The sequence below is a fragment of the Anabrus simplex genome, chromosome 1, assembly GCF_040414725.1.
Source record: "Anabrus simplex isolate iqAnaSimp1 chromosome 1, ASM4041472v1, whole genome shotgun sequence".
NCBI classification, from domain to species: Eukaryota; Metazoa; Arthropoda; class Insecta; order Orthoptera; family Tettigoniidae; genus Anabrus; species Anabrus simplex.
Genome location: NC_090265.1, coordinates 403940226 through 403964764, shown reverse-complemented (window position 1 = coordinate 403964764; position 24539 = coordinate 403940226). Strand labels below are relative to the sequence as shown.

Below are 24539 nucleotides of genomic sequence, written 5' to 3'. Positions count from 1 at the left end.
AAACCATGGCATATTTACTAGGTCCGTGTATGAATGTATGTCCAACCCTTGTCCTGTCTCTTTATGGGGTCGAGTATCAAGAGAGATTAATCTCTGTAGCGAGATGCCCTTCCTGACGTCAACCTCATCAGAGGAATTAATGAGATGAGACCTGATATATGATAGGAGAGGGTGAAACCCGGTGCTGGCACATAGCCTATTCCTGACGAATAGCACCAAAAGGTCTGTTCAAGGCTTTACGTTCCAATCTGATGGACGAATCGCAATCAACAGCAGCATGTTCCACATGAGCACTGTGGAGAGGTTTGGAATTTAATCCAGCTATTTGGCACGCAATCTAGTGATTAGAAATTGTATACCACCACCTTTCCTACCCTGCCGGGCGACATTCCGATGGCGATTTTTTTCCCCCCGATCAACGGGACTCGAATTTGCTAATCACGGTGTTAGACCACAATAGACTCCAAGCCTTAACGATCATGACCACCAGCCGGGCAACGTCCATTTATGGCCAGTCTAAACTAGTAAAGTTTCTCCTGCAAAAAACTGATGTTTCAATTCACACAATGCCACGCTCCAGACAAAAGTCTTCATGACCATCTAATTCCTATATCAATGTTTGAAGTGAACAAATTTCTTTTCTTAAGAAAGGCCTTCTTTGTTTGTGCTAGTCTGCTTTTTATACCCACCTTACTTCTGCCATTATCAGCTATTCTACTACTCAAGTAACAATATTCATCTACTTCTTAATATAATATTTCCTGCATCACCAGACTGCACTCCATTACTTTTGTTTGGATTTATTTTCATCTTGTACTCCTAATCCAAGACTGTGTCCATACCATTCAGCAATTTCTCCAGATCTTCTGCAGACTCAAAATAACAATATCATTGGCAAATCTCAAGAGTTTTGATTTCCTTTCCTAGGATTGTTATTCCTTTTTCCAAATTCCTCTGATTTAGTTTATCGCCTCTTCTACGTAAACACTGAAAAGGAGAGGGGACATACTGCAGCCCTGCCTCGCTCCTTTCTGGATTTTTGTGATTTTTCATAGCCCTCGATTCTTATCACTGCAGACCGATTTTTGTACAGATTGTAGATTATTATTCTACGGTATCTAATACTGATCACCTTCAGAATCCCAAACAGCTTGGTCCAATCAACATTATAGAATGCCTTTCCTTTTCTAGATCTACGAACGGCATGTATGCAAGCTTGTCATTCTTAATTGAGGCAATGAGTATGAGGGTGGGATATGCCAAGAATTTGGTAAATTTGAGTTATTGGTTCCCTCATGTACGGCATACATTTATCTTTCAGTACGCAAAATATGTAACACATTCGTAAGCTTCCTCCATCTTCTTTTAAAAACTTAGTTTATGTGAATTGTTCGTCTCAAACGTTTATACTGAGAGACTCAGCTATGCCAAACAGATAGAAGCATGCATGATGTATGCTGCCTGTTCAATAGCTGCACCTGTTTTAAAGCACATGTTAGTTGTGTACAACATAATGGATGGTGAAGGAGAAATAACAGCGAGTAGATGTGAAAAAAGAAAAAAAACTTAAGATATGATAAATGGAAAAGGAAAAAGGGATTTATTGTGTAGAAACTCCAGATAAAAAGATAGCAATGATAAAATAAACAAGTAGTTCCTGGAAAGCAGTGAGATGTTGGATGTAAGTGAAGCATGCAATCAGCACAGCAAATGCCAATCTTCCCAAAATAAAGAGGAATTTCATAAACATCATTAAGATTTTCTGCACACCAATAGCGAGAGTTATGACTTCACACGACCATTAAGATAAAACCAGAACTTTTACATACAAAAATAAGGTGTTGCAATGATAACAGTCACCATGTTAACAGCTGAAATTCAGACTGGCGACTTACGCTTGCCATGCAGAACCCGTGCAGGCTGCTTGCAAGGTCAAGAAATACGCGCGCGCCTCCCATACTGCAGCTGCCATAGGACAGAGTACAAACATCATGCATTCGGTCTAAGTTTATATGAGAGACCCTGTAGTATGATTTTTGTTAGGTACAGTATGTTCATGAGTAAAACAATCAGTAAGATTGGTTTGCTTTTATGACGTTTTAAATCTACTATACATCTCCAAAAATGACCTGTATTGGCCTGACTACAAAATATTAAATGATCACAGTGTTAATGATCTTGCCTGCTACAGTTGTAGCAACGCTAGTGAAAATTTCTTAATTTGAAGTAAATTAATGCCCTCATCCCAAGGTGGCACAGCTCTTTTCAGGCATGCCCATACCTGCCCAACTTCTGGAAATCAAAAATAGGAAGATTTTTTAATTCTTGGATTTCATTACATACAGAATATTGTGCCATCGTCTAGGTGAAAAAAAGGGACATGATAAAAGGCATACATACCTAGAGTTACAATGCAAACTGACCATTAAATTAAAATCTCAAACTAAGAAAACATAAAAATGGTTACAAGAAAATGTACCTTAACATTCTCATTTATGACACATACGAATAATATTTATATCACACCGACACACGTAACAAAATGTATCATAGTTTCCTTTATTAGGTGGTAAAATGAACGAAAATTTATAGGTATCTCCGAACTCTTGGTTGCCATACGTCCTGAAAAAGCGGGATTGTCTTGACTGAATTTTAAAAAAATCCCTAAATGTCCTGAATTTAAAAAATCAGAGCAAGTTATTTAACATTTCGCTGAATTCACAATGGACAGATGACAGAAACAGACTGAAAGTAGAATCTGTTCAATCAATATTATTGCTGCAATACAATTTTAAAGAAATATCTTGTCAGGTATTTCATGATTACATTTAAAAAAATGATGAGTTGCTCCAAAGTGTGTCAAATTCACAAAAGTACGATTGGTGTCAGCATCACAGCAGTTCTGTGTCATCCTTAAAGCAAAGCAATTATGTTCTTTTTACTTTTCATTTACTCGTGTTATTGGGAAATGAGTAATTCAACTCATTAAAATCATACACAGAAATATGCAAAACTACCACATACAAAACAATTCAACATGTCTCATACATTAATAACATAAGACTGACAGGGGGGGGAAACAGAGATGAAAGAAAAACAAGTGGCTACAACTCCAATGAAACTACACACAGAAACGATGTTAACAGCGTGTGAACCACACAATAACAAACTCATTCTTTCGTCCTGTTTAACCGAGTCGCTTTCGCATGCTAGCCTCTCTTGCTTGCAGGATGATTGCTTTCCCAATTCCCCAGCTGTAAAGCACACACACTGCTGTGGTGAGCCGAGAAATACGACACACTCACGAAATAAAGCATCAAATAATTACGCTTGAAAATGAGGTTGCATAAATTACACAAGCACATAATAATTTATATTTTATCCTAGGAGAAGAGTGTAGACCATACTGGAGGTTACATTGGTAAAAAATAGGAAAAAGTAAAAATAAATGTGAAAATCTGAAGATGAGTTAAATAACGGAAAGTTTCCTCGTAAATCGGAAGGGTTGGCAGGTATGCACGTCCCAATGGAGGTGAGCTGCATGTACCATATTACTGTGTACAGTACCAACCTTTTTGCCATTCTTAATCTCTAGAAGTACGAGGAAAGGAACTCTGGGCCCTGAGAATGGAAGCCAATTGTGCTAACCATTACGCTATGGAGGAGGAGATTCTTAACTACAAAACACAGACATATAATACGACTGATGCGTGCTTACAATGCCCGGGTCGCGAACATATGAAACTGTTCACCGATTTGTATGGCATCTTCGGAACTGTAGTATGCTGCAGAGATGGACATTTCTCAATTACGGAACACAGACGTACCGCACGACTTTGAAGTGCGTTTGCCTTGGATGGGTCGGACGTAAAAAAAAACTATTAACTTATTTGTGTGATATCATTGCAGCAGATGTACGGCCATATCAGCTACGAAGCGGAATAGTCGTTCTTCTCTGGCGAATTACATGGTGAGAAATCTTAATGCAAGATTCATTTTTTAAAATTTTCTTTGTCCTGAAAAACCAAGGGGGTCTAATAAGCGAGGAAATAGGGTAATATAAATACCACTGATTATAAAATATTAACTGAATTATCAATAGCCTATTGTCACTTTTAATGTATTTTCAATTTTCATACATAATAAGGGTAGCAGGTGTGTAACATCTAACAAGGATGCCAGCTCAAGGTTACGAGTGCAAACCTCAATGGTACCTGCAGTGGAGAAGAAGGGCTTCAGAACTGTGTCGATGGTGGAAGAGGCAACCCAGTGATCCAGTTAATTGAGTAAACGGTACATGTATCCTAGTTGGAAGCAGATATCAGCCGTAGCGTCTGCATTTCTTTTTTTTGCTAATGGCTTTATGTCACACCGACACAAATAGGTTTTATAGCGACAATGGGACAGGAAAGGGCTAGGACTGGGAAGGAAGCGGCCATGGCCTTAATTAAGGTACAACCCCAGCATTTGCCTGGTGTGAAAAAAAGTATCTGCATTTCAGAGAGGTGGCTACAACAGCAACTGTTCCCTATGTTAAGGGTGGCTGATGAATAGACTAAAATGGCATTGAGGAATGCAACGGGGAAACCACCTCAATTCATTTTCCCCAGGATATCATGAATGGATCGCAGCCATGATTGGACCTGCTGACAGGAAGAACAACCTATTATTATGATTGAACATTAAAACTGTGAGTTTATTTATTTGAAGACATTTAGAAAACACGAAGGTTCAACATATAATGCAAACACATTTTTTTTTCTAAAAGCAGGTTGGTTTTATTGAGGATTCAAATAGAACACGTTACTCCCCACTCCTTTTGCTACAATACCCTATTTTTTAACATAATCTCTGTTCAATGCTACGGCCAGGCACCACCGTAATGTGAGGGCCTGTATGTCTGCATGGTACCAGTCGACCGCTTGATGTCGGAGCCAACGTCGTGCTGCATGGATAAATTCAGTATCATTCATGTAGTGCTTCCCGCGGAGTGTATCCTTCACTGGGCCAAATACAGTAGAGATAATACGCGACGCTTACGGATTTAGACTTGCTAAAATGGGAGACAATTCGACGGTGGCGCTCCTAGTGACTTGACCTGAACAAATCGCGCTAAATTCAAATATCAATGGAAATGTATATACGGAATTGGATAAATAAATTAAGTCTAGAAAGAAAGTGTTATTGAGATATTAACTTCGAAGTTGCTAAAGCAATTCTGGATAAATGAATGAAGAATTATTAAAAGGTTATTATTCAAAGACTGAAATTAGACATATAAACAAGGTGTGAAATGGACTGCTGTGAAATAGCTTGATCTTTCATTTATGCATTACCTTTTTAGCTTCAGCATTCCTGCCTGAACTCTTACGGTTGGATTTGTATTGTTTCCTCATTTAAAAACATTGTATCATCACATTAAGACATTTGTCAATAAAAATATCGGCACATTCCTTACACATATGATGCAATGAATTAACATTTAATAGCTGGACAATTTTCCCCTTAACATGAAGCCTACTAACAGAAAGAAAATCTATAAAATCCCGGCTTTAATCTGAGAAGAGGGATAAAAGAAAGAAAAGTATGAAAATGTTGTCGATAGTGATGCTTTGAGGAATATTTACGTACAATTAGAGTAAAAATGTAACATACCCTTGGCTGTATAGTCGAGGATTTTTAAAGTCGCTGGCCCGGAAATGATCTGAACAGATCTTATAATTCTTATATAAGTGTAACGTCCCTTCTTTCTCGTACACCTTATCCAAATCACTTATGTGACATTTCAAAACCCACAGATCACACCTACAACACATCGGTATTGAAGGTTAACTGCTGCACTATAGAATAAAATATGCGTATTACTTTTTATGCCAGTTAAAATATGGGTTGAGCAGGTCAGAAGATTATATATGCAAACACAATATTACTTACATGTTCTTGTCACGAGGGAACCTGAAGAATGACTGCGCATTTTTCTCTACTTCGTAATTACTGCAGCCAAACACAGCACATACCTTTCCCCTCATGCTGAGAGGAGATATCAAGGAATGACACACACTACTATTTATTTATGTCAACTCACTAAAAACGCATAACACAAAAAACTTCACACAAAAATACACGTGCTCTTATGAGAGAATCAGTACTGTTCAGGTCTATCCGCCAGAGTGAGCTCCAGTAGCTGTCCCTCGATATCTCGCTCAGTGTCGCGTATTAATCTCTACTGTATTTGATTGGGCCAAACAGGTGGAAGCCAGAAGGGGTGAGATACAGGTTGTAGGGTGGATGAGGAAGTTTTGTGAGCTCCCGTCGGGTGTGCAGACTTGAGTGAGGTCTTGCGTTGTCGTGGAGAAAGAGAAGTTTGTTTGCATTTTTGTAGCTACGAACATGCTGAAGTCATTTCTTCGCTTTCCTTAAAGTAGGACTATATACTTCATAGCCGACTGTTTCAACGCAAGGGAGGACACCAAACAGAATAACCCCTTCAGAGTCCCAGCAGACCGTAGCCATGACTTTACCAGCTGAGAGTACGGTTTTGAGCTTTTTCTTCGTGGGAGAGTTGGTGTGGCGCTACTCCATGGATTGCCGTTTTGTTTCTGCCTTGAAGTGATGAATTCATGTTTCATTGCCTGTGACAAAGTTTGACAAGAAATTGTCACCTTGAACCTCAGAAAGAGCAAGCAATTCCACACAGATGTGCGATGTGCAGATGTTGAGGAACCCAACGGGAACAATTCTATGAATACTCCAATTGGTGGATAAGTGTGTCAGCACTACCAACAGAGATGTCAAGTTCAGCAGCGAGGTGTTGACTGTGATCCATCAATCATCTTGAATAAGGGTGTCCGCACATTCCAGCTTTGCAGGCGTCACAGGTGTGTGCGGCCGGCCAGCACACAGATCAGACAGGTTTGCTCGACCTTGTGATGATGAAACGCACCTCGCCTAAAGACTCACTCTGCTTTTGTCTACTGACAGGTCTCCGTAGACATTCTGCAAGCGCCTATGAATACCTGTAATGCCGTGGTTTTCCGCCAAAAGAAACTCTATAACTGGTCTCTGTTTGGTAAGCACCTCAACTGCAGACACCATTTTGAAGGCTAGTGATAGCGCTGCCACCTATCGTAAATTAATGAAACTCTACACGGCAAAGCGCAAATACTGAAAGGTGTCCCAAACAAAATTCCAATTCTTAAAAACTGAAATTGGCCAAGAAAATATGTTGCATTATATACATGTTGCAATATATTATATTGAACACCCCTCATACGACCACATAGTATGACCCAGTCCATAAATTAAAATTATTAATTTTTAGAAACTGTGTTATTTTATAAAAATCACTTCACTAACTCTGGTGACTTAGCTTCTGACTTCAAATTTCAGGCCCTGCTGTAGTGTACTCTCTTACACTTGTCAGTATTTTAATATTTAGCCTTTCCTTATTCTCTCCACCTTTCCTAAACAATTTCTTTCCCTCATTCTTTCTCTTCCCTTTCAGCTATGTTTTTATCACATACTGCTGAAGGCTTACAGGTCATAACTAAAAATGCAAGGATATATCTCCAGTATTGAATTTATTTGCAAATATACAGATTCCCCCCCGCACCCCAGCTTGTGATTTTAATATTGCACAAACACACCAAAGGTTTCTGGCAAACAGAAGGATGGGAAAGGGCTAGGACTGAGAAGGTAGCAGCTGTGGCCTTAAGATAGAGCCCCAGCATTTTCCTGGTGTGAAAATGGGAAAACAAGGAGCACTTGCAAATAAACAAGACATTTATGAAGGGTGACAATTCTGATGAACTTGTGGGACATAGCAGAAGTGATACATTATCTTTTAAGAAGGAACATATAGTGGATTCCATACATGGCTAGGCACTGTCTTGTGGAAATGAATACTGGGAAGGGATCTCGAAATACGGTAGTGCTGCTCATATGAACATCGTTGAAATAATGGATTTTTGTAATTATGGATACACACGACAGATAATTAGTTGGTATAACCAATAGCATCAAAGATGGTAATGCTTTGTGTTGAAATGGTATTCCCTGTGTGAATGCAGTCTGATGATAACATTCATGACATCATTCTGATACAAGGAGGGACCCAGCAAATTTCAAGAAAAGAATAAAAATTTTGAAGGAAAACAAGAATAAATTTCGGTTCAAGCGGGGTACAGGATTTCATGGGGTAGAGAAGAAAGAAGCGATATATCAAACACTATGTACCTACAGTAACAGCTGGGAACTATACTTAGGAAGGTAGGAAAATAAATATGCTACAAAACTTATACAGCAGAACTTCGATAATTCAAAATCAGTTACCATAAAATCCTGCCTGATTCGAAGAAGCTCTCATTCCCGGAAACATGAGGTACAGTATTGCATGTTATTCAAATTGTTTAATTCGAATACGGATAATTCATAATTTGAAGAACAATGTCAGCCCCATTACTGAAATTCAGACTTTTAATTCAAAACTGCTTTACATTTAAAAAACTTAGTATTTTTACAGAGTAATAAATTAAAAATTTATCCGCGTCATGTTATAATGCGTCTTCTGGAATGTGCTGGGGTAACTTTCCATACTTTCACTCACTGCGGTGTGTCTACATTGTGCTTCATATTTGCTAAGTTCAAGTAAAATCATAATTATTTTGTATTCAGCGTTTTAAGGAATGCCACAATATCACGTAAAAGGCAGTGTGCGGAGAAGCAGAATTCGCGAACAAGATTAGTTACTTGTAACAATTCATACGCACATAAAAATATTGTCCATGCCGATGAAACTGCACTGTCTTTCTTAATGCCGAGCCCAAGCGGACTTATGGTTTTAAAGAAGAGTAGTGCCAGCCGTGAAATCGTACATGGGCGAGGGTCTTCGTACTCAGTTGCAATGCACACGGAAGCGAGAGACTTCTTCCCCTCGTCATGGGAAAGTTTGATAAGTCACAATGTTTTAAGGGCATCTGGTACTTTCCGTGCAAGTACAGGACATCTAAAATGTATACAGTACAGTAATCCAGTGAATAAAGAACTTTCACAGGGGAGCCAGCATAGATTTCTCCCTGTCTTTGAATCATGCTTTTTTCTTTTTCGTTGCTTGAGGTTATGTTTGTCAGTGAGTTATCCAAGTGGATTATTTGAATACTGCAAAAGTACCTTGCTGGATACGTTTTGGAAACAGATTTTTTCCACGGTTAATTGCATGCAGTAACGGGTCGTAGAATATTTTGTGACGCAGCAAGGGTTGGTATTTCTGAATTAATAATTGTCGCTTTACAAAAGAAATATTTATAAAATCCTCCTATCAATACAAGTCAAGTCATCTGTCTAATTGTCGGTCAATTCAAAATCACGTAATTCAAAGTCAGATTTTTTTTGTTCCAACGACTTTGAATTAATGAGGTTTTACTGTATTTCCTTTTACCCGTCATTTATCAGCAACCTATTTAGAGAGTTACCGGTAGTGTATCTCTTATCCTAATCCTTATGCTAATATTTATATCAAGCAAAGGGGTATGGAGCAACAAATTTCTTAACAGCTATGAATGTTAAAAAAAGTAGTTTCCTTCCATGCAATTAAATAAAATGTCTTTACTGCATAGGATCTGTCTTAAAATACTATTCATCACCATTAAAACTAAAAACAAAATCTTTTCTTAGCAAAACTTACAGAACTTTGTAAAAAGTGATAAATATTTTAGTTCTCATTTTCATGGCAAATTCCAAAATTTCATAAAGGATTTGTATCTTCTAAATCCTACTGTGCTGTCCTACAGTGAGGTTAACATATAGAAAAGTATATGAAAAAATATAGTATATAAAGTAGTAGTATAATCTTACTTGTTTCCAAGCTGTAAACTTGTCTTCATATTCAATTCCCATATCAGACTGTTTCATTAGGTAGTGGAAAATATGCTGTACAACATGTGTCCTGGATCTTGCTTCATCCTGTTCTGATAGATGTTGAAGGAATGGTTTTAAAAATTGTAACAAGATATTTTGAGGCAATTCCCCTTTACTGACTTTTGCTAGTTCTTCAAGGAAGATATCAGTAAAGTGTAATGTCAGACCAAGTTGCGAAGGTTTCCCAGATGAAGCGCTGACATTTGAAAGCACAGTCGAGGAGAACATTGTAGTTATCTGGTTGACTAATTCTTCGCTCCAGTCTCTCTGATGACAGTACACAAGTACCTGGCGAAGAAATCTACGAACAAGCTAGAAGAAATGTTCTGCCCATTAATGACTATATTTTACAATCTTACAGCTATAGCCTAACAGTAAGAGACTAATTGGTTGTTCATAAACAATTTAGATACATGTTTATGAGACATGATATAATATAGAAAATTAAATTCACAAAATTACAGACTTCTAATAACATAAAATGCCATTTAATGTTGACTGACATTTGTCTGGGAAAAAGAATGATTAAGGCCTACATAGAAACAAAGCCTTTTAATTTATTTTTCACCTTTATTGGTGGGTCATTACTTGCAAATGTCCTGACACTGACCTATTGCAATCATATGTAAATACACATTTTACACAAGAACCGGGTTTATCCAGATTAAGTGGGACTGGAACTGATCCGGATTATCGAAAATACGGATAATCCGGAAAAACTAAAAACAAATACAATACATGCCATATAATATATTAACATAAGTTGTACAGTAATACCTTTCTCAATTGTACAAACAAATATGAGAACACTTTCCTTACATTTACAAGACTGTTTTGTGCACTAAAATAATGTGTGAGCCTTTTCTGTTTTACAATTGTATAGCGTTTGCGTGCAGCGCGGTCACGAAGACGTTTTACTAACATACAAGGATCAGTTTCGCCAGGGTGTTTTCAGTCTGGGATTCTAAATAGGCCACCAGTTTGTCGAGCTGCATTGTTGCATCTCCAAGAGTCATTGTTTCTTTTGATGGAGCACCGGTTTCATTTTCAAATTCACCATCACTCTCGTCATTACCTGCCGAGGAAGTAGAGGCAATAATTTATTCATCTGTCGTTATGCCATAGCCTGAATTACAGTCATTTTTCAACCAGTCATTTACGTCGTTCACATCTACGTCCCAGCATCCGGGAATGCGTGAACATGTGCCATGAAACTCGGAAGAGTCCACAGCCGACTTACTTCCAATTCCTGTCCTTAACTATTCTTGGCGGAAAAGACATTCAAGAAGAATCGACCCCGTAAAAGAAATACTGTACAAGTAAAAATACATTTTTATTATTATTTTCAATCCAGATAAACCGGAGGTCCGGATTAATGAAGGCCGGATAAACGAGGTTCCTGTGTATTTCCTTTAAAGTTACTACATATAAAGTAACATCTAAGCAACTAACATTTCTAGGAAAAAGTACTGATAACATATGAATTTACAGCCTTCACAATAGTAATTTTTGAGTAGTCAGCCATTCAAAACTACAAAAGTACTTGGAGCGCAAATCAGAGACTCGTGTTCTATACCCTGCAAGTACAAAGTACGATTTATTATCTTTCTCTGCATTTCAACTCGAAGAGGAACACAAGATCTATAAACTCTTCAATGTACTTTTTTGGAGATCATTCCATGCGATCAATTATCCTTCAACTTTTTCCTCTGCCATAATTTTATGCAGGTTGCTACCTCTCAACAATGTGCCCAAAGACTAGAATTATCTTTATGAGAGTGAGTTATGTTTGGATACTGAGCTCTTCAAATGTTGAGACATAGATCTCTCCGTCCTACTCACGTCCTCTACTAACGTCACATCTCAAATGCATCAATAAACTTCTTGTCTTTTGCTTTCACTCTCCGCAATTCATAGCCCCAGAAAAAGAGTGGGAATACAAGAAAATAGAGATGATGCTCCTTTATGATTTTAATGATGGCCCAGTTTATGCCAGATCACTTGCAGCTAAGGTTTTGACAGTTCTTAAAGGGAGGTCCATTTATCGCCAGTCAGGATGGAATAAAAGGAGAGGGGGGTATAGTTGCCATGGAAACGAGGGTGGGTCTACCATGTTTGCATTGGAGATAAGCCTGCTGGCCAGCTCGTGTTGCTTGGAGTTGCCAAACCTCTCACTTCTGAGTTAGATTTTGTCGCAAGCAGTTCAGTGCGAGTTATATTCTGCTTTTGTTTTGTAGCCGTTAAGTGTCTGGTGGTATTTTAGATACTGACTCCGTACAACTATTTTATTTCAATACATACTTCGAGCATGATGAATACTCCTTGAGGTAAAGGGAGGCCCTCCAGGACTCACCCACCACGTGAAAAAAATACCGCCGGCCATGGTGTGACAATTCATCACAATCGCCAACGAAGGGAAATGTGTGCTGCAAGGGAATTCTTTGAAGAGGAGGCCATTAAGTTTTTCGGAAAGGGATGTTTCTTTAATTCCATTCCAGAGAGTCCAGGAACGCACTGCCCAAGCTCTTAAACAAAAGTATTGTGACAAGAGTTACGATGGAGAAATACAACAACTCAGAAGAGGGTTCATCTAAACCGTCCACGCCTGGAAAGAAGAGGCCTAGAACTTCCAGAATTACAAAGCTGGATACGTTTAACAAGGATGCTATTCACTATTTGACAGATTATAGTTACCACCGCTGTTAAAGGATAATGATGTCATTGATTATACGTCCTGCCAACTACTTTTATAGTTTACAGATGATGAGGTGCCAAATTTAGTCCTGTAGTCTTTCTTCTACGTGCAATGAAATCTATCTTGACAATGCTGAAGTATTTGAACACATTCAAATACCACCGGACTGAGCTAGCATCAAACCTGCTAAGTTGGCATCAGAAGGCCAGCAATCTACTGTTTGACCTTATTAGCTCTAAGTCAGTCACAGTCTGGCCAGGTAGGCTACAGCAGAATACTAGCCGTCTGAGCGAACGAACAAATGAGTTGGAAGTGAGGGGAAGGAGAACGAAATTAAGAAATGTGGTAACACCGTGGAATGCTCCTCCCTCCAGTCCTAGCTGTCAGAATGCTTCTTTAAATATTACGAGTATAGTCCATGTCACCTTTACTTCTGATTTCCTTTTCACAGCTGTCAGTGAACCAAGATGGACGAAGTCTGTTATGCATTCCAGAAGCCCCATGCATCCACTAATCTGGGTTTTGATACTTGTTTGCTTGCCATTTAAAGAGGCCTAACATCTAGGACATCGGCCCAAATCTGGGTTTTAATGCATATTTCACCTGGAAGGCTGAGAGTTCGGATCCCACAGGTGTCCGGTTGGCTGCTTTTGTGCTGTACTTAACATCTCTTCAGTAGGTACTGAACATTACCTATTATCTGCGCCCAATGAGAAGTCGCGGCAGCTTGTAGGTACACCACAAATAATGGATACTATACTAAGCTACAAACATTAGTCGCGAAAAGACACTACGAGCTCTCTGAAACAGATGCATGTTCATTATGAAATGGTTCATTATGCAGTACTTACAATAAATATATGTAACTAAGTACAATAGCACTACCACTTTGAAACTTCACAAAAGAACCTCAGTTCGCAAGAATCACCACTGACGGAACAGATCTTTATTGCCAGCCTAAGTAGAGACATGCTTGGTGATGGACGTGAGTGAGTGAGGCTCCACAGTAATCAAGTGATTTGAAGGTGTTATACAGCATTGAAAGTGACAAAAATTTGCGGAAGTGTTACATTTGTATTTACCAATCAATACACACACACACACACACGTTTTGTTGGTATCGATCTTCTTTTTCTTCCAAATTCGCATTGTAAAGAAAATGGGTCGCCGAAACAACGGAGTTGGAAGCCCAGCCATTACCAGTGCTGCCAACGTAGACCGCCTCGTGAAGTGCGCGCTGGACGACTTCATTAACTCGGACAGCTTCCTTGAAAAAATTGTGCAGGCCATTTCGACAGGCATAACAGAAGTGGTCATAAAAGAACTTGAAAAAAGTTTAAAATTTAATATCGAAGCGTTGTCAGAGTTAACTGAAAAACTTGATAAGAAGGAGGCGGAAATCCGCAAACTGAAGGAGGATATGGACGCTAAGTGTGATTCATTGGAGCAATTTAGCAGGAGAAATAATGTAAGAATTTTCGGCATTCCTGAAAGTTCGAACGAAAACTGCGATGAACTAGTGCTCAACGTGTGCAAAGCAGTAGGTGCAGACGTGAGACTTAATGACATCGACAGGTGTCACAGAGTAGGACCTCGATCTCCAGGAAAAACACGACCTATCCTAGTGAAATTTGTGTCCTATCGCTCACGGCAGGACGTTTTCACGAAGAAAAGGAAACTGAAAGGATCATCTACAACAATCCGTGAAGATCTTACGGCTGTCAGAATGTCCACCTTGAAGACAGCAATCCAGCGTTTTGGACTTACAAACACTTGGACTGATTCAGGAGACATCATAATCAAGAAGGCGGACGGGATGAAATTAAGAGTTTGCCAGTTAAAGGAACTTCCTATGGCATAAGGTTCTGTTGCAGTGCTGCTTTATCACTTGACAATGCGAGTCTACTTCCCATCCTTTACCGTAAGTCACAGTCGAGAAGCTATCTTTTTATTTAGTTTAAGAAAATCTATCTATCAATCAATCAATCTACCTATCCATCCATTTACCGTATTAATTGATCTAAATATCGATTAGCTCACCTGTCTTCTTATCCTACCATCTTACTCTTTAATCACTTTCCTAACTGGTTCAAATTTAAATCAGGCCCCCGTATTTACGTCTACATAGATCTAACATCTACACTACGTAGAATAAGCTCCTACTCGAGTTATTCTGTACGCGTAATCTACTGTTGCACGTTATTATTATTATTCATCATCATCATCATCATCATCATTTCCCTTTATCCAGCTGTAGCCGGGTAGGGGCAAATATGGTTCCTCTCCACTTTCTTCAGTCTTTCCACCACTCCTCCTCCAACACTGTGTCCCAGTCCACTATTATTATTATTATTATTATAGATAATTTAGCTATCTAAAATACGTAAATTGCTGATTATTCATTGGATGTATTCGCATGCTGTGTTCTACTTCTAGTTAGTTTTCATTTTAGCAATTGGCAATGCATACCACTAACAGCAGTAATCCCTCTGACCATTGCAATACTTTTCCTTGTCACACTTCCCCTTCCCTGTCCATCCCTTCAACCTGTCTACCTGCTAGTCCATTGATCCGAACCCCACCCCTTGAAGCAACAACACACATTCTCCAGTCAGCCCTAAATAGACATAAAAGCGCACTTCACATATGTCACCTTAATGCCCACAGTTTAGTTTCTCAAACTCGTATAGATGAACTAAAAGCGATTTTCATTCCACTGTCCTTTGATATCATCTTATGCAGTGAAAGTTGGTTGAAAGTCAAACATCAAGCTAAGAATCTTGAATTACCTGGCTACTACCTTCTGAGGAACGACAGACTTGGCAAAGGGGGAGGTGGGGTCTGTGCTTTTGTCTCTTCGCGCTTGAAACCTCAAATTATCTGTCAGTCGCCTCAACAGTACGAGCGTAAACCTGAGTACATGTTCATAGAGGTACAGGTCGCTACTGTTAAATGCTTGGTAGGTGTAGTATACAAACCGCCTAAAGCTCGCCGTCTGAATGACTTAGAGACTGATATTAACAGACTGTTACCTATGTACGAACATTTTATAATGATGGGGGATTTTAATACAAACCTTCTAGATCCAGATTCTTCCGAAGCCACCCATCTATTGAATACGTTTCGGGCATGCAGCATGACGGTCCTCCCATTTTCTCCCACTCACAACACTAAAACTTCACACACACTACTGGACCTAATAGTAACGAACAACCCCGACAGAGTATTACATCACGGCCAGACATCTGCTCCCGGACTGTCAGCCCATGACATCATCTTTATGTCTTACGCACTGCAATGCCCCAAATATAAACCTAACTACATGACTTACCGAGACTATAGCCGTATTAACGAAAAATTATTGGAAGACGCTTTTTCGATGCAGTGGCGGGAGATAACTCATAAAACTAATATTGACGACATGGTCACCACTTTCAATAACATGATATTACATATTTTTGACAAACATGCCCATATACGGACAGCACACGTCTGTAAAAGACTCTCCCTGTGGCTAAATTATATCAGAGCAATGATGGCTAAGCGGGATGCAGCTCATAGGAAATATAAACATTACCCGACAGAGGAAAACTTTATCTATTACAAACGACTACGTAATAAAACTACTCAGACAGTAAGAAACGCTCGACTACGGTACGCCCATGACCTTATAAAACCTGACGTAAGACCCGCTACTTTATGGAAGTCAATCCGCTATTTTGGACTAAATAAACCTGACAAGGTAGACGATTTGGAAATTCCTCTTGATGAATTGAATAATCACTTCGTATCCTCCCATGTACAATTAAACGAAGAAGCAAAGGAAAATCTTTTGTGTGCAAATTACAACACACCACCCGTAGGCAGAGACAAATTTTATTTTAGTTATGTCTCACCCGTTCAAGTGAAAGCGGCTATCATGCGAATCAAAACTAAATCCACAGGGGTGGACAATATATGTATTATAATGCTAAAGAAAATTATCGATGCTATTATTCCAGTATTGACATTCATATACAATTTCTCCCTTCAAAATAGTGTATTTCCAACTGTCTGGAAAATGGCCCTGGTGCATCCTTTACCAAAGATAAAATCTCCTAGACTAAACAGTGACTACAGACTTATAAACATACTGTCAATAGTAGCCAAGGGACTCGAACACATTGTGCATAATCAAATCACCAACTATCTCAACGACCCCGACATATTAGACCCACACCAGTCAGGTTTCCGACGCAATCACAGTACATGTACTGCCTTACTAAGCGTGACTGACGATATAGATGAGCAAAAACTGACTATCCTAGTATTATTGGACTTCAGCAAAACATTTGACTCTGTAGACCATGAGTTGCTCCTATCCAAACTTTATCACCTAGGGTTCTCCTACAGTACTCTGAGATGGTTGGGAGCTTATTTACACGAACGTCAACAACGTGTCATCAATCAAGGTGCATTTTCTTTGTGGCAATATGTAAAAAGAGGTGTCCCACAAGGGTCAACCCTTGCTCCTTTGCTATTTTCTGTCTATATCAACGACCTAGCTAAACAGCTTACACATTGTAAACGTCACATCTACGCTGACGACGTACAATTGTACACCCATGCAAAACCAACAGACGTTTTGACAGCAATCGAGAAAATTAACATGGATCTACAGGCCAAAAGTAAATTGTCTTACCAGCATGGACTTATTTTGAACCCGAAAAAGTCCCAAACTATAGTAATTGCCCACCCAAGACTTATTTCCGACAATTTCCGCATGTCCATCCCCGACGTACAACTTCAAAATCAAGTTTTGCCCTTTTGCAAGAGCGTAAAAAATCTCTGAGTAACCATTGACCAGCACTTCTCGTGGACGGATCAGATAATATCTGTGAGTAGACGAGTTTTTGCTACGTTGCACACATTAAACAATTTCAAATTTACTTTTCTGTTCAGTTTAAAGAAGAAACTAGTTGAAACCCTCGTTCTTCCAATATTCGACTATTGTGACGTAGTTTACAAAGATGTGAAAACCGAGCTTCGAGATAAACTACAACGTGCACAGAATGCCTGTGTAAGATTTATATGTAATCTGAAATTTTCAGATCATGTTACCCAGTCTTACGTCGACCTCGGATGGCTATGCCTTGAAGACAGATGCAAGCTGCATACCCTGACTTCATTGCACTGAATCCTTATCTTACAATCCCCATCTTACCTGTATGAACGATTTCATAGCCTTTCTGAACACCATGATAAAAACACCAGAGCGCTGAGCTCGACATTGCTCGCTATTCCTAAGCATAAATCCTCAACCTACAACAATTCCTTCACTGTTGTGGCCAGCCGTGAATGGAACTTCCTTCCGCAGGAGGTCAGAGGGATATCAAACCACGGAAGATTTAAAAGTATGTGTTCAAAATATCTCTATGAAACGAGCTTGTAGTGCGACAGTCTTATTCTTCTTTTTCTTCCTCTTCTCCCCATGGTCCTTCTTCCTCTTCTTATTATTATCATTATAATTATTATTATTCATCAATAGTGTTAGAAAGTACTCAGCTGTGGTTTCTTGCATAGTTATCCTTATCCCTATCCCCATTTTGCAATGTTTTTCACCCACAGTAAACACATGAAAACTGAACATTCGTCAATGTGATATACTTCTGGAATTGGACAAATTAATTGTAAATATTAGTAGGTTTATCTATATTATTATTATTATTATTATTGAAATTGTAATTCGTTCTTTGTTGTATGTTAATTTCTTTGCAGGAAGCAAAATGTTAATGTATATTGTGTATTATAAGTTATTTTTATGTACAGCAGGATAGCATAGTACCGTAAAAATTGGTTTCAGTTTCTTTTTTCATTTATTCAGTATGTTATATATTTTTATGTTAATTATGTATTTCACTGGTTAAGTGTAAGACAGGGACACGTGTCCCTAACTTTGCCAGTTAAAATAAATCATATCTATCTATCTATCCTTACACTGACAGCTCGGAACATACCACTTAAATTCAAGTATGTTATAAGTGTTATTTTTTAATATCCACCTATTCAATACAAAGAGATCTTTTTTAAGAATTAAATATTATTATAAAATGTTAAGGGACAGGTTTCGCCCATATTAAGGGCATCATCAGCCTCCAACACAAACCTGTATGGTGAAAAATCAGGATCCTGATTGTTCTTACAAGACATAAAGGAGGATATCAATATAGGTGTCAGTCTAAACATAAAATATTATTAGAATGTCCTTGGTTAAAATCGTAGTAACAAGCTGCATGTTACAAGTTCATAAGATTATACTTTCCGGAGCGTTGAGTCAATGCGCCCAAAAACCTGTTGAGGGTAGAGCAATAAACAGCTCAATCTTTGTAATAAAACAGAAATGTGTTTCCTTAACTCCTGTAGGAGGATAAGAAAGGGTAATGCTGATAGACTGTTAAAGATGTTAATTTCGTATGTTAAGATAAGACAATAGTTCAGATGTCTATAGTCTTATTTAACTGGCTTGAAGGTGTGAAAGTCGAATGTGTTACGATAAGATAACAGTCTTCTTTAAGTAGTTGTAGGAGCAAGGAAAAGTATTCGGCTGTCTATAGTTGTATTTATCTTGCTTGATGGAGCGAAAGTCGAAGGTATATTGACGTCGAAATTATAATCTTGTGAACTTGTGAAATGCAGCTTGTTACTACGATTTTAACCAACGACATTCTAATAATTTATGTTTAGACTAACACCTATATTGATATCCTCTTTTTACAACTTGTAAGAACAATCAGGATCCTGATTTTTCACCATACAGGTTTGAGTTTGAGGCTGATGATGCCCTTAACATGGGCAAAACATGTCCCTTAACATTTTATAATAATATTTAATTCTTAAAAAAGATCTCTTTGTATTGAATAGGTGGATATTAAAAAATAACACTTGTAACATCCTTTGTATTTACGTACATTTCAATACGGACCTAACATGAGAATTATAACGTGCAACATACCACTTGGTCAAGCAGCTTGTCTCCTTTCTTCCAAGTTTTTCCAGCCCAAACTTTGGAACAATTTTGTAACGCTACTCTTTTGTCGGAAATCATCAGAACAAATCGAGCTGCTTTTCTTTGGATTTTTCCAGTTCTTGAATCAAGTAATCCTGGTGAGGGTCCCATAAACTGGAACAATACTCTAGTTGGGGGTCTTACCACAGACTTATATGCCCTCTCCTTTACATCCTTACTACAACCCCTAAATACCTCCATAACCATGTGCAGAGATCCGTACCCTTTATTTACAATCATATTTATGGCATCTTCAGCCTAATATATAACCTTAAAAAGTTACATATAATATTAAAAGAAAATGCCTTTGCTGGCAGGACCTAGTGTTTACAGTGCACTATGTCTTCTGGAATGCGCTAGAGCAATTTTGTTACTTTCATTGATCTGTCTCTGTCTTATCCTTGGCTTTGACAATATGAAAGTGACAGGTATAAGCGATGCTAGTAATGCCATTCCTTGTGCAGCCAGTCCCTGCTATGAATGGTGTGAAAATGTCGCTCATAGGGTCGGTTGGTGCATGCATTTCAGTGGGCTTGACAGACGGATATGTAATAGCAACTTCTGGCTCGGTGAGGAAAGCAACGGGAAACTACCTCACTCCTCATTTCCCTAGTATGCCTCATCAGTGATGCCTAGGTCATCTATGACAGAGCTGTTGAGGATCCAACCAGCCTTATGGCTGAAGACTGAACATACATTTATGTTGTTACCCCAATGAAGATTTTTTCTTATATTATTAACACCTAGGTACTTACAATGATCCCCAAAAGAAACTTTCACCCCACCAACGCAGTAATTAAAACTGAGGACTTTTCCTATTTGTGAAATTCATAACCTGACTTTAACCCCATTTATCATCATACCATTGTGTACTGTCCATCTCAACATTATCAACGTCATTTTGCAGTTGCTCACAATCTTGTAACGTATTTATTACTCTGTAAAGAACATCTGCATAAAACCTTATCTCTGATTCCACTTCTTTACTCATTTCATTTATATATATAAGGGTATGTTTATGCCGCAGCTTTGCTGCTGGCTATTAGCCACGCTGCTCGCCATGGAGCTTTTACCCTGCAGCAGTCCCGCATGCCTGTTGCTGGCAGCTCTCAGGTGTAGTCGAAAATTGTAAACAGTGGAACTGATACTTAAAGCTGTTTGTATTTTGCATAATTTGATTATAGATATAGAGGGGCAGAAACCCCTATACTACGAAGACGTACTTCCAAGAGCTACCCTGTTGAGGAGAAACAACGCAGCTCCAGCTGAAGCTTTTGAAGTGCGGAATAAATTCAGAAATTTTTTTAATGAGTGAGTTGCAGTTCTGTTGGCAAGTGTATCTTACAATAATTTGGTGTACTGAATGTGTAATAAAAAGTGTAAAATGCCTTGCCTGGATTTTTCAGTGCATTTCTACTGCGGGAGCTGATTGAAGAACGAAGTTACAAATGCTTCATTTCGTAATTTAATAGTGTACTTTTGAATAATGTAAATAAGGGGTTATGGAGTATCTCATTTTGACTTTAGTTAGGTCTCCAAAACAAATTGTATTTACAGTATGTTCCCATTATATGTATGAAAAAGTAACTGTCGAACTCTCCATGAAAAACTAGGTACTTCATATAAATCACGTGTTTGTAATGATAGAGGTCCCCTAAATAGCAAGAATAAAAGAACAAAGTTGACGTAATTGTTCCGCATTCTTTTGCCACATCATTCCATAGTTTGATGATGGATCTAATTCGCAATGCCTTATTTTCCTCTAAAATGAAAAAGAGTGAAATGCAATAAAATTGAATAAGGCACAGACATAGAAGTAAAATTATATATTTAATTTAAATTAGAAATACACGAAGATAAACATACAGCCAATAGAATAAAATAGTAAACAATAAAAGAATAATTAAAAACAAATAGAAACTTCACTTTTAAACATGATAAAACAGGCCACTTGCCCTTGTAAAACAAAGAACGAGGTCTACTAGCCGCTCATCATCTCGTCACTCCTTTTATCCCATGTGAACCTCTTATTGTGATCCGCATGCCGCTGGTTCGAAATCACATTGTGTTCGAAGACAGGTTCAGATAGAAAGTGAGCGAGTGATCACTGAACATGTGTATAGAGCGCGAAGAGAGGAAGAGTGGGAGAGCGGGTGACCTTGAAATAACCAATCACAGTCCAAGTTATAGGATAGCCAGCGATGTGCCAGGCTTGAAAATCAAACGTGTTTGAGACCATGGATGTGACGAGGATAGCAGCCAGCAGTGTAGCTATAAGCCGGGCTCCAGGGCAAAAGCACTAATTGAGGTCCATTGGTTTGTTTCATCATCGTTTAACATCGAACAGCGCGACGTACACGTACCCTAAGAAAACATAAAGGTCCTATAATACTGCCTTGAGGAATTCCCCTCTTAATTATTACAGGGTAAGATAAAGGTTTACCTACTCTAATTCTCAGAATTCTATTTTCTAGAAATATAGCCACCCATTCAGTCACTCTTTTGTCTAGTCCAATTTGCCAGTAGTCTCCCAAGATCTACCCTATCAAATGCCTTAGATAGGTCAATCGCGATCAGCCCATTTGACTTCCTGAATCCAGGATATCTGCTATATCTTGCTGGAATCCTACAAGTTTCAGTTTTCAGCAGGTTCTCAAACAGCTGCCTTTTCACTGATGAGAACAGGGCTCTGCAGTATGTCTTTATAAAACTGTTGGCGACTGTCTTCCACACAGGATAATTTTGTGAAGGTCCTCTTTTTTTTTCTTTTTTTCTTTTTTTTTTTTTTGAAAGGTACCTTACCAGTAGGATAGCTTACTTTCTTTGGTAGTTCTAAATCTCTTCTTTGGCCAACAATGAGTGTATTTTTCACTAGACTGTTGATGAATGCCATGGCTACAAAATAACCAGGTGAATTTGAGTCATATATGAAGTGATAGAGGCGATTCCAAAATGAACCCTCTGTTTTGATGAACTTTCAATGGAAACAGCTGTTCTTTTATAGAAGTTGGTCCACCATTTTTTGAAATTAAAAATTTCAATGGAAATATCCACTTCTTTCACTATGCATTTGTGTGTGGCGCTACTTTGAATAATCAACTCTGTTAATTGATGCATAGAAGAACTATTTTCCTTAACTTTCTCTTTGGAATACTAAAATCACGATCACAAGGGAGGAAACTTAACCCTTATGGGAAAGATGTGTTGAATTTTAAAATTTTTTGGTTTCAGTTAATGCTAGAAGCAGCCTGGAAAGATAGTGATTTTTATTTTGTCCAGAACATTTTTTTTTGCTAGGTGCTTTACACCGCACCGACACAGATAGGTCTTATGGCGACAATGGGACAGGAAAGGGCTAGGAGTGAGAAGAAAGCGGCCATGGCCTTGATTAAGGTACAGGCCCAGCAATTGCCTGGTGTGAAAATGAGAAACTACGGAAAACCATTTTCAGGGCCGCCGACAGTGGGGTTCGAACCTACTATCTTCCGAATACTGGATACTGGCCGTACTTAAGCGACTACAGCTACCGAGCTCAGTTGTCCAGCACAATTGTTACTGAACAAACCGACTTCTTCAATATGAGTAAGCATGTAATTTTGTAAATAAACCCACAAAAAAGACCAGGCTTTGTTGGGACCTTTCCTGGCTTGTCGCTCATGATTAGAGACGGGAATTATAGGCACGAATAGGTTAGAATGCAAACGTATTTGAAGAAGTCGCAAGTGTAATCCAGCCGCTCTACAGTTATGTCGGGGAATTACATAAATTTTTGGGGTTCTGTTTGTCCAGACCGATAATATATATGCAAATCTCACCGCAGAACCGTCATGCGGGTAACATGCACCTGCGCCTTGGTTCAATACGTTTGCATTCTAACCTATTCGTGCCTATAATTCCCGTTTCTCAGCCGTTTCAGAGAAATTAATGAAAAATTCCAGTGTGCTTATGTGCAAGCTATGTTTAATGTCTAGATGATATTCCAGTTCTCAAGATAACGAGGCTCATGTCACATCATCCATCTTTGCGTGATGCTGGCACATTGGCTGATGGGAATTTTCACCCTTTAGAAGAATGGAGAAGTCGCTGGAAAGTTGCCACAGACAGTTCCTTACACAATATATTTTCTGGTGAACATCTTCCTGGTGACCTCATCTACCGCGTAAGATTTGAACCACTCTGAATCGGGCGAGAACAAATCATGGACAATGCAGGGATGCCTTTTGTAAGTGGAAATATATTTCATCACCAGAGTGCGACTATGGTGTATCTCGGCAGACGAACCCCCATATTGTAAGTGAATGTACACGACGTTCCTACACAGGTAGCCCGAGTGACTTTTTGGAACGAACAGAGGAAGCTATACAGTGGATCACCCAACTGGACATTCTGCTATAAAACATGTTTCTTGTCTGTGTATATTTGTTGCCATACGCCAATAACAATAATACTGTACCGTGGAATACCTTTGCCCGAATATCTTTGAGGACTCTACTTTGTCAACATTGGTCCACTTGCTCCCTCATCTTTTCAAATCACTGTAAATTCATGCACAAAGTATCATTTATGCAATTTCTATCGTTAGGCTGTCTATCCGTCATATTGATCTGTCTCCAGATATCAATAGCAACAAGACCCTCTCGTCCTTAGTCTGTTTAAGGATCCTAACTCTCATATCTCAGCTTCCTAGATATATTTTTAAATATCTTACCTCATTTTACATTCACTGTTATTAGTGTTAAATAAATGTATGGCAATTCATAAAATCACTTTACTTAGGCCACATGTCCGTACCAGTATCTGTAGTTACATATCTTATTATTATTATTATTATTATTATTATTATTATTGGGAGGAAGGAAGCCTGTAGTTTTACATAACCGATAA

General features: G+C 38.6%; 1 protein-coding gene across 4 annotated transcripts in view; it reads right to left on the bottom strand.

The window, feature by feature from the left end:
• The window catches only part of Nnp-1 (Ribosomal RNA processing protein 1 homolog Nnp-1), a 112750-nt gene that overhangs the window by 73032 nt on the left and 15179 nt on the right, over positions 1–24539 (bottom strand). For all 4 annotated transcript variants that reach the window (XM_067135050.2, XM_067135053.2, XM_067135051.2 and 1 more), the window contains one exon: positions 9853–10227. In XM_067135050.2, coding sequence (XP_066991151.2) covers positions 9853–10227 — 375 coding nt within the window. The remainder of the gene's footprint in view (positions 1–9852; positions 10228–24539) is intronic.